At 43.7% G+C, this 12,062-nt stretch overlaps 1 protein-coding gene across 1 annotated transcript in view; it reads right to left on the reverse strand.

The window, feature by feature from the left end:
* Positions 1 to 1,402: 1,402 nt before the first annotated feature.
* The window catches only part of C6 (complement C6), a 41,194-nt gene continuing 30,534 nt past the window's right edge, over positions 1,403 to 12,062 (reverse strand). Inside the window, exons 16-17 of the mRNA XM_009274530.2 lie at positions 3,656 to 3,897; positions 1,403 to 1,723 (exon numbers count right to left, since the gene is read on the reverse strand). Coding sequence (XP_009272805.1) covers positions 1,542 to 1,723; positions 3,656 to 3,897 — 424 coding nt within the window. The 3' untranslated portion in view covers positions 1,403 to 1,541. The remainder of the gene's footprint in view (positions 1,724 to 3,655; positions 3,898 to 12,062) is intronic.

The following is a 12,062-nucleotide window of genomic DNA, read 5'->3' on the forward strand; positions in this document are numbered from 1 at the left end:
TTTTAAGCAAGAAAACATAATGCTTTACTGTATTTAACAGCAGGATTAATTGTTTCTTTTCCTTGAGCTCCATCTAGTTGAGACTAGCTGCTGATTTAGGGGGCTTGGCAACATCCCAAATATAGGGGTCTGATACCTCCTTGGAGGGAAAATAACCATTTCACATCCAGCCCACTCCCAGCTCCCAAGTGACTCCACCCAGCCCCTGGTGAGGTGTGGCACTTATGCATAGGGCAGGTTATTCACCAATGGACACTTCTCATGCTTTTTTCCCTGATTTTCATTGTTTTGCTAACTGCTGGTAAAAAAAAGTGACTTTCAGCTTTCCCCTTCTTGGAAGGCAGATTTCTAATCCTCAGTTTTGTAAAATTCTGAGTGTTGAAGGGGAAATTCTAATTGTAACTGCTTAGCAGGGGTAATTGTGACCGAGGAATGATCTGGCACAGAGCGCAAGAAGGCCCAACTACAAGAAGGGGTTAAACTGGCTGGAAGCAGAAATGCCAGAGAAAGAATGACTCCTGGCAAGGGAGTGAAGTTTCCCTTGGTGATGAGATAAGAAACAGCCTCAGCATTGTCGTGTAGCCATCCTGGAATGGGAGCGCTGAGGCACCCAAGCTTAGGGGCCACCTTTGGGCAACAGAGCTGGGCTGGGGCATGGACCTACAGCTGAGCTGAGGTGCCCCACGCAACTGCTCTCAGGATTGGTGCTGGTGAAAGTGTGTATAAGGAATCTGCTTGTGACGCATCTTTGCAGACTCCATGTAGAACCACGTATTGCGATAGGACTCGAACCAATGCATTGCTCATTAAATTCTTCTTTTATATTTAAGCACAAACATGTGTTTAATGCACCTCGAGGTGTACCATAAAAATTCCCCAACAGTGTATAAGGCTCAAAACCAACAAACCAACCCAGAAAGCAAACGCTTCCTCCCTTCAGTTACTCTGATTAAAAATCACATGGTTTTGAAGACTTCACTCAATATTTGCATATTTGTGGTTTTCAGTATTTTGTACTGCTCCCTGAATTTGTACCATGAATGCCTGTACAGGTAGCCTCCTTCAAGACCCTGTTAGGTGCCAGAGGGAACATACAATGATGCTGAAGTTCCTGGTCTGCCTGCCTGGATGATACAGCAGGTACTCAGCCAGCGAGACAACCAGGGTGCACAGCCATCACAAGCACAGGGACAAAGCAACAAATGGCTGAGGAAAGGAAAAGTCTCATCCAGAACCAGGGGAGACCAGAGGCAATACTCCTTTTTCTCCCTTCCCATCTGCTCCCCTCCCTCCCTCTGCACATCCACGGAGTTACCAGCAGTGAGAGCAGTCCCTATACCCCACATGCCCGGTCATTTTCAGAACAAAAAAAGCCCACTGACACCCTTCTCTCAAAAATCTGTTAAGTGAGCTCTATTTTTTTTTTTTTAATGCTTTGTTTTTGATCTACTTGTCCTTTCATAACCAGCCAAGTTTTTCCCAGGAAGGCTCAGCCTGCACACGGTGGGATGATCATGGTGGCTGCCAGGATAGCTGCCAGGTTACACCAGGCAGCTCCCTGGCTCCAGCACCTCCACTTTGATGCCAGCACACTTCATGGCTGCCAGTGTGCAATGACTGACTGTCCTTCTCCTCCCTGTCGACTCCATTTGGATGCAGTGAAGGTGGCTCTCTTCTTTGGGGCACTGGTAAGGCATCAGGCAGGAGCACTGCGTCTGTGTCTCTGGGAATGAACGTGTTGGAATTTTAGTTGCAAATGTCATAACTAAAAACATATTTTACAGTTTGACAACATTTCAAAGTCCAACAGGAAAAAACACTATTGGAGGCTTGTGATACATTAGTTACAAAAAGCCTATAGTGCATACACTAGATGGTAGGGTATTAGGAATAGAGGCAAAAGCAGCTTTAAATACCAGTTTTTGCAGCAGTGGCCCATACAGAAGCAGAAATGAAGTATCTAACTATTTTTATCCACTGGCTTTCCCTGACCTTTCTTATAAACAAAACGATATTAAGTTAACTTTCTGTTCCCCATTATCCTTGCACACAATGTTGCTGTGAAATGGAGTCTTAAGGTCCATATTGTGTCAGCTCCTATTTCATTAAAGCTCCCTTTATGAATGCTAAGCTACCTGCTGCTGGCCTGTGGTAAAGCTCAAGTCCTGCCAGTTATTTCATTACCCATTTCTGATCTAATCAGATTCTGACTCTTTATATTCTTTCCCAGAAATTCCCTAGGCAGGCAACTAAGTTTCTGCCTTCCCTTTCTTAAAGCATATGAAAAATATGTGTTTTCCTCCATTTAGCTGCTTTCACATGGTACTGCAGTATCTTCTGCCTCTGTGTTGATACCAACTACTCGTTCTCAGGAAAACCAAAACTTCCATTTCCTAAATGTTTGTGCATACTCATGAAAAAGAGGACTTTTGTGGATGTGGTGAGGAGGAAAGTCCAATTCAAACTTCTTGAGCACCACAGTGAAAACTTACTTTATTTAATGTAATGTAACTCTCTCTCATTTTTTCTCACTGAACAGGGCTCTTCTGAAGGCTTTTGAGAGAAAAACACTGAGGTGCTGGCTCAGGATCCAGCTTTAAGTGACTTCTACAGTGGGAGCAGATCTAGGCTTCTTAGGGGCTCTGGAATAAGTAAGCCAAATATTTTTTGAAATTATAGCCACCTTCCCAGGAGCCCAAGGTGCCTAGAGGCTCCACCACAGCATGTCATTCAAGGGGCACACCTGATCGTGCCCTCTGCTTCAGCCCCACAGGGAACAACATCTCATGCAGTAATTTTACAGCCACCTACTTCAAATCCTGTGCTACAGAAATCTTGCATCTTCAAAATGGGGTTTTAGGATTGCTGCACACTGCTGTTGCTTTATTTACCATAAGTAGACAAGGTGTGATAAGGATCATATTTGTCTATGGAAGCAAGTGAAGGAATGAGCATAGTGCTCACTCCTGGCGAGTGCTTGATGTGCGCGGAGCCAGCCAGCACCTCAGATATTTACAGGAAAACCCACTGCTCTTATCACCAAGATACACAGTAAATAGCTAAGTTGCACAACAGTGTTTATGAAATAATCCTCTTAGGGATTTCACCAGCTTAGCTAGTTCATTAAAACTCTTAATAAACACAGCTTTCACATATGGGCATTTGCAAATTCTACCATTAAAATCCCATTAAGCCTGATGGCCCCAGTCCTGCTTTTTAAGTAGAATCATGATTTAATTTCACAATTTAATTATATGTTATAGAGGGTGTGGCCCAAATTAACTCCTGAAGTACAAACTAGTGGTTATAGTAGCCTCACAGGGAATGGGTGATAACATTGCTATGTTTTTGTGATTAAAGATTCAAATGTTAATTCTCCTGAAAAAGTTCCCTTAATCTCAAAGTTCCTTTTGTGCCTTACTAATGGGAAGTGGCAACGCTGCACCACTTGCGCCTAAGGGAAAAGGCACATATCTAAGTGTAACACTTGGTAGCAGGGACATGGGACTGACCACGCTTCCACGCTCTTCTCACTGTAAATTGCTCAGATGGACAACAATGCCTGTAAATCCCATTCTTGGAGCAGTGAAGGAGTCAGCAAATTTTATTTTTAGATCCAAAGGACTGGATAAATCCCACCATTCAGAAGTCGTACCTGGACACTCCTCCCAGTCATAGCAGGTGTCATAGCCACAGGGCACTTTCTTCAAGCTATTTGAAGAGAGCTTTGCCCTTTCAATAGCCCAGTCTAGGTTGGAATCACCATGGCAAGGGCCAGCATGCAAGAAATGAAATGACTGCTCTCCAAGGCACATTTCAGCTGAATACTGACAGCTGGGCTTGGTCACATTCTGTTCAGAAACAGCGTGTAACACACAGATGTCTTCTGAGTAGTGGCTGCCCCAAGGAAAAAAAGAAAAAGTATTTTAGCAGGCTGTGGAACAAGTCCATGCTTCTAAACACTCCATCAGCATTGGATGAAACACAGCAAAGCCATGGCAAGGTTGGATATCTGTCTAAAGACCTAAGGCTGTCCCAGCTACTGTGGGACCTGGACCTGATACAACATAGTGCTGTGAGATGAAGTTTTGGTCCTGTCCAACCAATGGGAGGTGAAGGACATGTGCCTGTACAAGAAAACAGGAGGTGCTGTTACCTCCACAAGGCATGTGAAATTTCCACAGGCCCTGGGGTGGCTTGTCTGAGTTAATGCAGCCCTGCAGCTGTGTGTGCAAGTCTGCCTCTGAGGCACAGTTAGTTTGGGGCCAATGGCAGGCAAACCCAGCCATGTTGCTTGTAGCTTCTTTCTGTATTGCTTTTGGTTCCTGAGTGGATTTGTTCTCGGCAAGTGCAGGCATTTCCAAGCAGCATCATTTTGTGGAGCTTAGTCATTTCCCAAAGAGAGGGAGCAATACAGCTTACCTTGTTTATGTTTCTGAGTTAAGCTTATAGCTTTAGTCAACAAAACCTCTCTAGTTTTCAGAGGATTTGGCCTATGTACTTTTGACAATGACTATCACCCTCTGAACATGCTCTACCCAAGGACTCTTGAGAGAGAAGATACCTGGTTATTTAGGCGTTGACATGAATGAGGTGAATCCCATGCCAAGGGACTTGCCTGTAGTCCCACAGGAGCCCTGTGGTGGAATGTGTGTTGATCTCAGCCCTACAACTGCCCACCTCATATTCAATCTGTGCTCATCTTTCCTATCTCCAGCACCACACCACACCTCCACCTGGCCAGTCGTACTAAAAATCCTCTAGGATAACGCTCTATTCACTTGAAGGCTCAATGGTCTGTGCAGGTCATGTTGTGTAAAGAGACAGCAAATCCAAGTCTTACGTATTTTTATATGCTCTGGAGACTGAAACATACAGTGTATTTTGCATCCTGTTCATCTTTAAAAGGTGAATCTCAAACACAAGGAGCGTGACCTATTATAGCAAGGTGATCACAGTGAAAATATAGGAATTGGATGAATAAAGAAAAGAAAAGGAAGAGTTGGGATCTCCAGTAGCAGATGGTAATGTAGATTAGAAGGATGCACCATGGTGTGCCATTTGATTAATGGCATTGTTCATTTATTTCATAGGCTATAAATGGGTCTGTAATTTGGATACAGAGGCATAGCTGGCTAAGATCTGAACAGAGAGTAGCCCTGTGTCCTGGTTTCAGTAGGGATAGAGTTAATTTCCTTTCTAGTAGCTGGTACAGTGTTTTGGATTTAGGATGATAACAAAGTTGATAACGCACCGATGTTTTAGTTGTTGCTAGGTAGTGCTTACACTAGCCAAGGACTTTTTAGTTTCCCATGCTCTACCGACTGAGAAGGCTGGAGGTGCACAAGAAGCTGGGAGGGGGCACAGCCAGGACAGCTGACCCAAACTGGCCAAAGGGACGTTCCATACCATGTGACGTCATGCTCAGTACATAAACTGGGGAAAGCTGGCAGGGGGGGCCGCTGCTCGGGGACTGGCGGGCATCGGTTGGCGGGTGGTGAGCAATTGCACTTTGCATCACTTGCTTTGTGTATTATTATTATTATCATATTATTATTATCAATTTATTTCAATTATTAAACTGTTTTTTATCTCAACCCACGAGTTTTTCTAACTTGTGCTCTTCCAATTCTCTCCCCCATCCCACCAGGTGGGGGGAGTGAGCGAGCGGCTGCGTGGTACTTAGTTGCCGACTGAAATTAAACCACGACACCTAGGTGAATTGCTAAGAACATAATCTCATCTTCAAAAGAAGAGTGTGAAGTCTAACTTGATCTGCAGAGCAGGTGCTGTGTTTGCAAGAAGAGCTATGTTAGGTGGGTTATATCTAAAAAAAAAAAAAATCTGTAAAGAACTTCTTAAACACCTCCTTGATTTTATTTAAAACAACTCCGATTATTAAGTTCTGTCATTAAACATGCTTTCTTCATGCTCCTTTTGAGAAAGAAAGGTGTCAGAAAAATAAACCCTTTTAAAAACTATACTAACGTCTTCCCAGTGTTACAAATCCCATTCATAGCAGCCCTTCCTGCAAGGAGACCTCATTCCTCACTGGAAGGAAGTAATCCACCACTATAACATACTGACCTTGCGACACCATTCAAGCAGGAGGTGCACACAATGGTGGAAGGGGTGTCTGCCTCTATTTAAACTGCAGAGGCACTACATAGAAAGAAATAGTGAGGACTAGTCATACAGCACACAAGACACTTTGTTCTGTACTTTATGAGAAAGCATCAATTACAGAAGGGAAGGCAGCAATATAACACGGGAATAGACTGATGCTTTGCACGGACCACAGTGAGCGATGTGACCAATAGCCCAGATGGGCTACAGGGAAGAGATTTCTCAGAAAAATTCCCACTCATTTCAGTTTGGATCTACCTTTCATCATGGCTGACTCTACACTCATCACTTAGGACAGCACATCTGATGCATTCTTACAGTGCATTGTACTATTTAGAAATGGAAAAGTGTTCATTCACGTAGCTGACCGCAGGCTTTGTCCTGAAACAAGTTACTCTCCCTAGAGATTCATCCAGGCACGTCCTAAAACCTCTTGCCAATGGATGGCTGACATTTCCCTTGCAGCAGCTGTGTCAGGTGTCTTCCACTCTTCTGTGCAGACTCTACACCAGTCTCCCAGTTACAATGAAAACAGTGTCTCCTTCTCAGTACACAGGTGATGGGATTTTAACTTTAAAATAATAGCAGGTCTGCCCTCAGTTTCAACAGTACAGCTACTTGCTTACACCCTCTAACCAGCTTTAATCTCTCATTTTTCCTCTCCATTTGCTTGGGTTTAGCTTACAATGACGTACCTTTCTAAACAATTCCCAGATACATTTTCTAGTTCCTATGTTCTTCTCCAAAAACCTCTATTTGACACTAAGTCTCACAGTGCACTGGCCAGGACAGAATAGTACCATCCAGAAGTGATTACACAAGACCCATACACAAACATGCCCACATCCCTCAAATACTAAAAGACAGTTTTGTACCTTAATCTTGCTTTCAGATCCTCCTTAGCACGCACTCCTCACCTTCTAGAGAGGAAAGGACAAGCACATGCACAGGCTGGAAGAGTGGAAAGGCTGGGGCTTTTCACCTGAGAACACCAACTGATGGCTGTAAAAAACATATTACAGAAAATGTGGGAAGGATCTGCTCCACTGCCTCAGCACATGGCAAAGGGACTCCTCGATGGATTCAAGGCTAGAACCTCAGAAGCTGTAAAAAGCAGACACTTTTTTCCATCCAATCTCGGCTTTTACTAAAGATAACTGAAGCCAGATACACAACTACACACAACTGCTAGTGAGCTGAAAACCAGGAATTAAGTGCCTGCTGTTACCACAACTCCTGAATAAGTTTCATTAGGATGCCATGGGATTCCCATTCCATAAGCAGTTATGACGGGGTTTTTTGCTCTTTCCTTTAAGACCAGGGCTCTAGATTCAAGATTTGTCACCCAAGACTTGAGTGCCTCAACTGGAAGCCAATGTGTTTCCATTGGTTTGGTACAGAAATAAGATACGCCTTCAAAGCAGTCCCTTTGGCAAAAGCATTCTGCTTCTCAAAATATTTCAGAAACAATCATCTGCTCTATGAGGTGCAAAGCATCTGGCTTCTAAGTCAGCAGGTTCTGTGGAAATAAACAGACAAAACAAGTCATCTCCAGGGTCAGCAGTGCCGGTGCCTTTCTGCACAGATTAGCTGTGCATGCCTGATGGTGTCACAACAAAGGACAATTAGTGAGTTTACAGCAGCCTTCAGCATGTTAGCCTGAAGATACAGATGCATGAGTCATAAACAGGCTCTTTCAGGAAAACCAGTACAAACATTTCTGCTCCCTATATAAAAAGCACTGCTGATTAAAGGTTTAAGGTGCTGATACACACCTTAAGAAGTGATAAAATACTGCACTAAGGGTGCCCTGTAAGAAATAGAAAAGATTCTCTGCCAACCTTTTTGCCAAACCATTCAAAAATCAAAGAAAAATCCAACAAAAGCAGGACCATGTCATGCTGGTTCCATAAACAAATTAATAAAGAGAATTAAGTGATAGACACCTTTGGAGAGACTTGGTTTATTAGAAATCTTTGTTCCAGGTTAGTGATACAGCCTGAAAAGTTTATCTCCACTTCTCTCACAGGGGGTAGGAACCAGCGTGAAAGCAAACACTGTTCTTGAAGCAAACAGGTGACATGCTGAATTACAGCTGAGAATGGACAGCCTCCTCCAGCCAGCAGGCAAGGGTACTGTACAGTTACTGATTCAACCACACAGAGGTACCTGCGCAGCAGGTAAGTGACCGCCCGAACCGAGGCAGCATCCAGAGGCTCCTCTCAGGCTCTGGGCTTTGTTATGCCACAGAAGAAGTTCACACACGAAAACCTTCTGCTCCGATTTTTCTAAATCAGGTGAAACCAATGGGTAACAAACAGTAAGTGAAGGGAGAAGAAAGACTGAAAACAAGAGATATGTGATTACAGGGTCTTACTGTGTATAAGGCAATAGCAGCTCCAGATTGGACCCAAAATGCACACACGAAGCCCATCATCTGTAGCTGCTGCTCAGTCTGACCATTAGCCTAGTTTCTCATGGATATCACAGAAGAATGTTACTGTAAATCTCTGCACTCAGATTCATCGCAAACACCCAAACATCCCACTGAAATGCCCACATCAGTGCCCATACATCGTTCTTTGTCATTCAAGTGACAAGAGTTTCCTTTCATTTTAACTACTTCAGGTATTTTCAGACTCATACTTGCCCCCATCATAGCCTGCAGTTGCCAAGATCACACGATGTGCACGTGCAAAGTACTTGCACATCCACACAGCTCTGCAGGTGCACAGCAGTACATTCAAACACCTCGTCCTAGGCATCTCGTCAGGGATCTTCCATTTACTGGGGCAGGGGGAGAGGGACCTGCCCGTGCCAGCTGAAAGACTGTTGCCAGCAGGTGGAGGGAGGAGATCCTTCCCCTCTACTCAGCACCGCCGAGTCCTCTGGAGCACTGGGTCCAGCTCTGGGCTCCCCAGTACAAACAGGACATGGACATACTGGAGCGAGTGCAGCGAAGAGTCATGAAGATGGCTACGTGGACTTGAGCATTGGCCACATGAGGAGAGGCTGAGGGCTCAGCCTGCAGACCAGAAGGCTCAGGCGTGATCTTATCAAAGTGTATAAATACCTGATGAGAGAGTGTAAAGAAGATTGAACCAGACTCTTCTCAGTGGTGTCCAGTGAAAGGACAAGAAACAAAGGGCACAAACTGAAATATAGGAAATTCCATTTAAACATAAGAAAAAGCTTTTTTTTAACTGTCACTAAAGCAAGGTTATTAATGCATGTAGCCCATTTCTGAATATGCATTCTACAAAGGTGGTCAAAAACTGGAACAGATTACCTGGAGAGGTTTGCAGTCTCCATCCTTGGAGATATTCAACACCCGATTGGACATGGTCCTGAGCAACCTGCTGCAGTTGATCCTGCTTTGGGCAGGAAGTAGGACATAGACAATCTCCAGAGGCCCCTTCCAACATCATCCGCTCTGTGATTCTGTGATATGCTAGTTCTAAGTGTCTGTTGTTAGCCTAATATTCAAACAAGCAAGCGGCACCTAAGTCAGGGAGAGTAAGCACGTAAATTGATTTAGCCTACGTACCTGTCTATCACAAACTTTTTTTTTTTTAACTTCTTTTTTTCTTTTTCATAGCATGTGTACATCATACATCTGTCTACCCACATACTTGTGACAGTTGTGAGGTCTGCTTTGGCATGCCCCAAGTTGTTCACATCATCTTGGGGAATATTAAATTGTCAGCTTTCAGATTAGATACATTTGAGTGCCTTTCTGTATCTTTGTCAGCAGCAGAGTTAGGAGACGAAGGTCTTGGATGCAAACAGGCTTTGCCCTAACACTTACCGACTCCTGGAGAAGAGGAACCGAGTTGAGTCACAGCACAAAAAAGAAGTGAATGCAAGCGCATGCGCGCGCGCACACACACGTGGTTTTTAATCATCACCCCCAGGAGGTTGCACTTACTTCACACAGCAACACTTTGAGAAAGTATGAGGATGCAAACCCTTCCTCCTGCCTGAAAATCAACAACTACAAACAAATACAGTTTCCACCAGGCATTTTACACACTTGTTATAGAAAAAGTTTTAACAGCATCAGCATTTGAAGAAATTGAATCTCTGACAAACGGTGCAGCTGAACCATGGATCGGGATGGTGAGCTAAAGGCCCAATGCTGTAATGAGAATGTTCTGCATCCTTTAAATGACCTGCTAAAGAAAGTAAGGTTTGAGTAGACACTTGAACATGAACAGAGAACCCTTCTGTGCCACTAGCTAGCATATGAAGTGATGCAGCCCTGTAAAGCTGCACTCAGAGGAAAAATACCCAAAAGACATGCAGTGGGGGCAATGGATTCAATGCAGAGAAAGACAAGATTAAGCAAGACAATGATGCACAATTTGCAGACTGAAAATCAGATGGAGATAAATCACTACATTAATGAAACTAGGACAACTCCTTTTCCACCCTGCTCCTGCACGGGGCAGAATGTTCCTTGGCATGGAAGAAACTGCACGGCTGATGTGAACTGATCCATTAACTTCATCTGAAGAGGACACTGAAACTTATCCAAAATATGTCCATGCCAACACCACCTCCTCCTTTCACACCCATAGATGGTCAAGGGACACAGATCAAATCTACGCGGTGTTAATGAACTAAACCTAATCTGCAGAACACACTGACACTGATCTCTAGATGACCGCTTTCTAAAACTATTCGCAGTTTTAATGGGAAAAGACAAACCTTGAAATTAAAAAGGTGTGAGTAATACAATGGAAACTTATTCCAAACAAACTCATTCCCAATGCATTTGGATATTTTGGCATGGTACTGCATTCTGAAACTCGGCATCTCACTCTGGAATTCAGAAGAATTTTCTCCTCATTTCCACATTTAAACCAGCCCAGGAAAAGAACACTGGAAGTGTTTAAAAAAAACAAACCAAAACAAAACAACACACCACTGTCAAAACGTCAGCAACTTTTTACATCATTTTAAGCGATTAAAGATAAGATTACACAGCTAACAAATTCTGACAGGGAAATCCTTCCACTTCTACCGCCAAGGTTCGGAGTAATTTATCATGGTTTGGGGGAGTTCTCCACAAGCAACAGGCTCATTTGCATTGAAGGAAAGAGTTTGGTTTCCAGTAATCATTTCCATTGCACTTTGCTACCTAGAGTTAGCATTTCTTCACATTTAGTGATCATCACACTTTAGACGTTTACTGCCATACAGCTTAGTCCTGGCCCTCAGTACTGCAGTCCAATAAAAAGCAAGAAGTTAGATCTTGGCAACTGCTGTTTGTCAGGGCTATTGCAAGAACACCAACTCTCAAGAATTTATCCAGACACTGAAGAAAAATTCTACTTCAGATCCACCGTACCTATGTGAAACTCTGAAGAAACCAAAATTGAGCCTACCATAGAGACATGCTACAGCTCTCCTTGGAAGTGGGATGGTCACTGTTCTTGTTCTGTAATAAAAATCTTAGTAGTATGTACTTGCAAGGACTGCACTCCTGTTTGCTTTAACTTTGTTACTGGTCCATTAAGTTCCACTTTCTCAAAGGCAAACTCAGAAATCTGTCCCAAATGGAACAGTAGCTTCAAGTTTCATTTTTCCCTTCCATTTTAGATGCATTTCTTCAAATGCTTGGCTTATCGCAAAAGATCTTTTTTCACACTGTGCAATAATGCAGACCTCCTCTCTGTGCCCGGCGAAGGCTATCCTACGTCAACACGTACCCCACGGTAACAGATCAGTAGTAACTTTAGAGAAGGAGACTTTCAGCCCTAAACATGATGCCCCCTGCCTCTCACTCCAAACACGTACTTTTCCTCTTGTTTTCCGAGGAGAAGCCGAGAGCTGGGAGACATGGGAGGGATTAGTCTATACCTTGAGCTCACTGCCTGTGGTGGACTTAGAGCTGTGGCACATACTCTTAACTAAACCCAGCACAATTTCTA

Source organism: Aptenodytes forsteri, unplaced genomic scaffold (genome assembly GCF_000699145.1).
Source record: "Aptenodytes forsteri isolate BGI_AS27 unplaced genomic scaffold, ASM69914v1 Scaffold176, whole genome shotgun sequence".
Lineage (NCBI taxonomy): Eukaryota > Metazoa > Chordata > Aves > Sphenisciformes > Spheniscidae > Aptenodytes > Aptenodytes forsteri.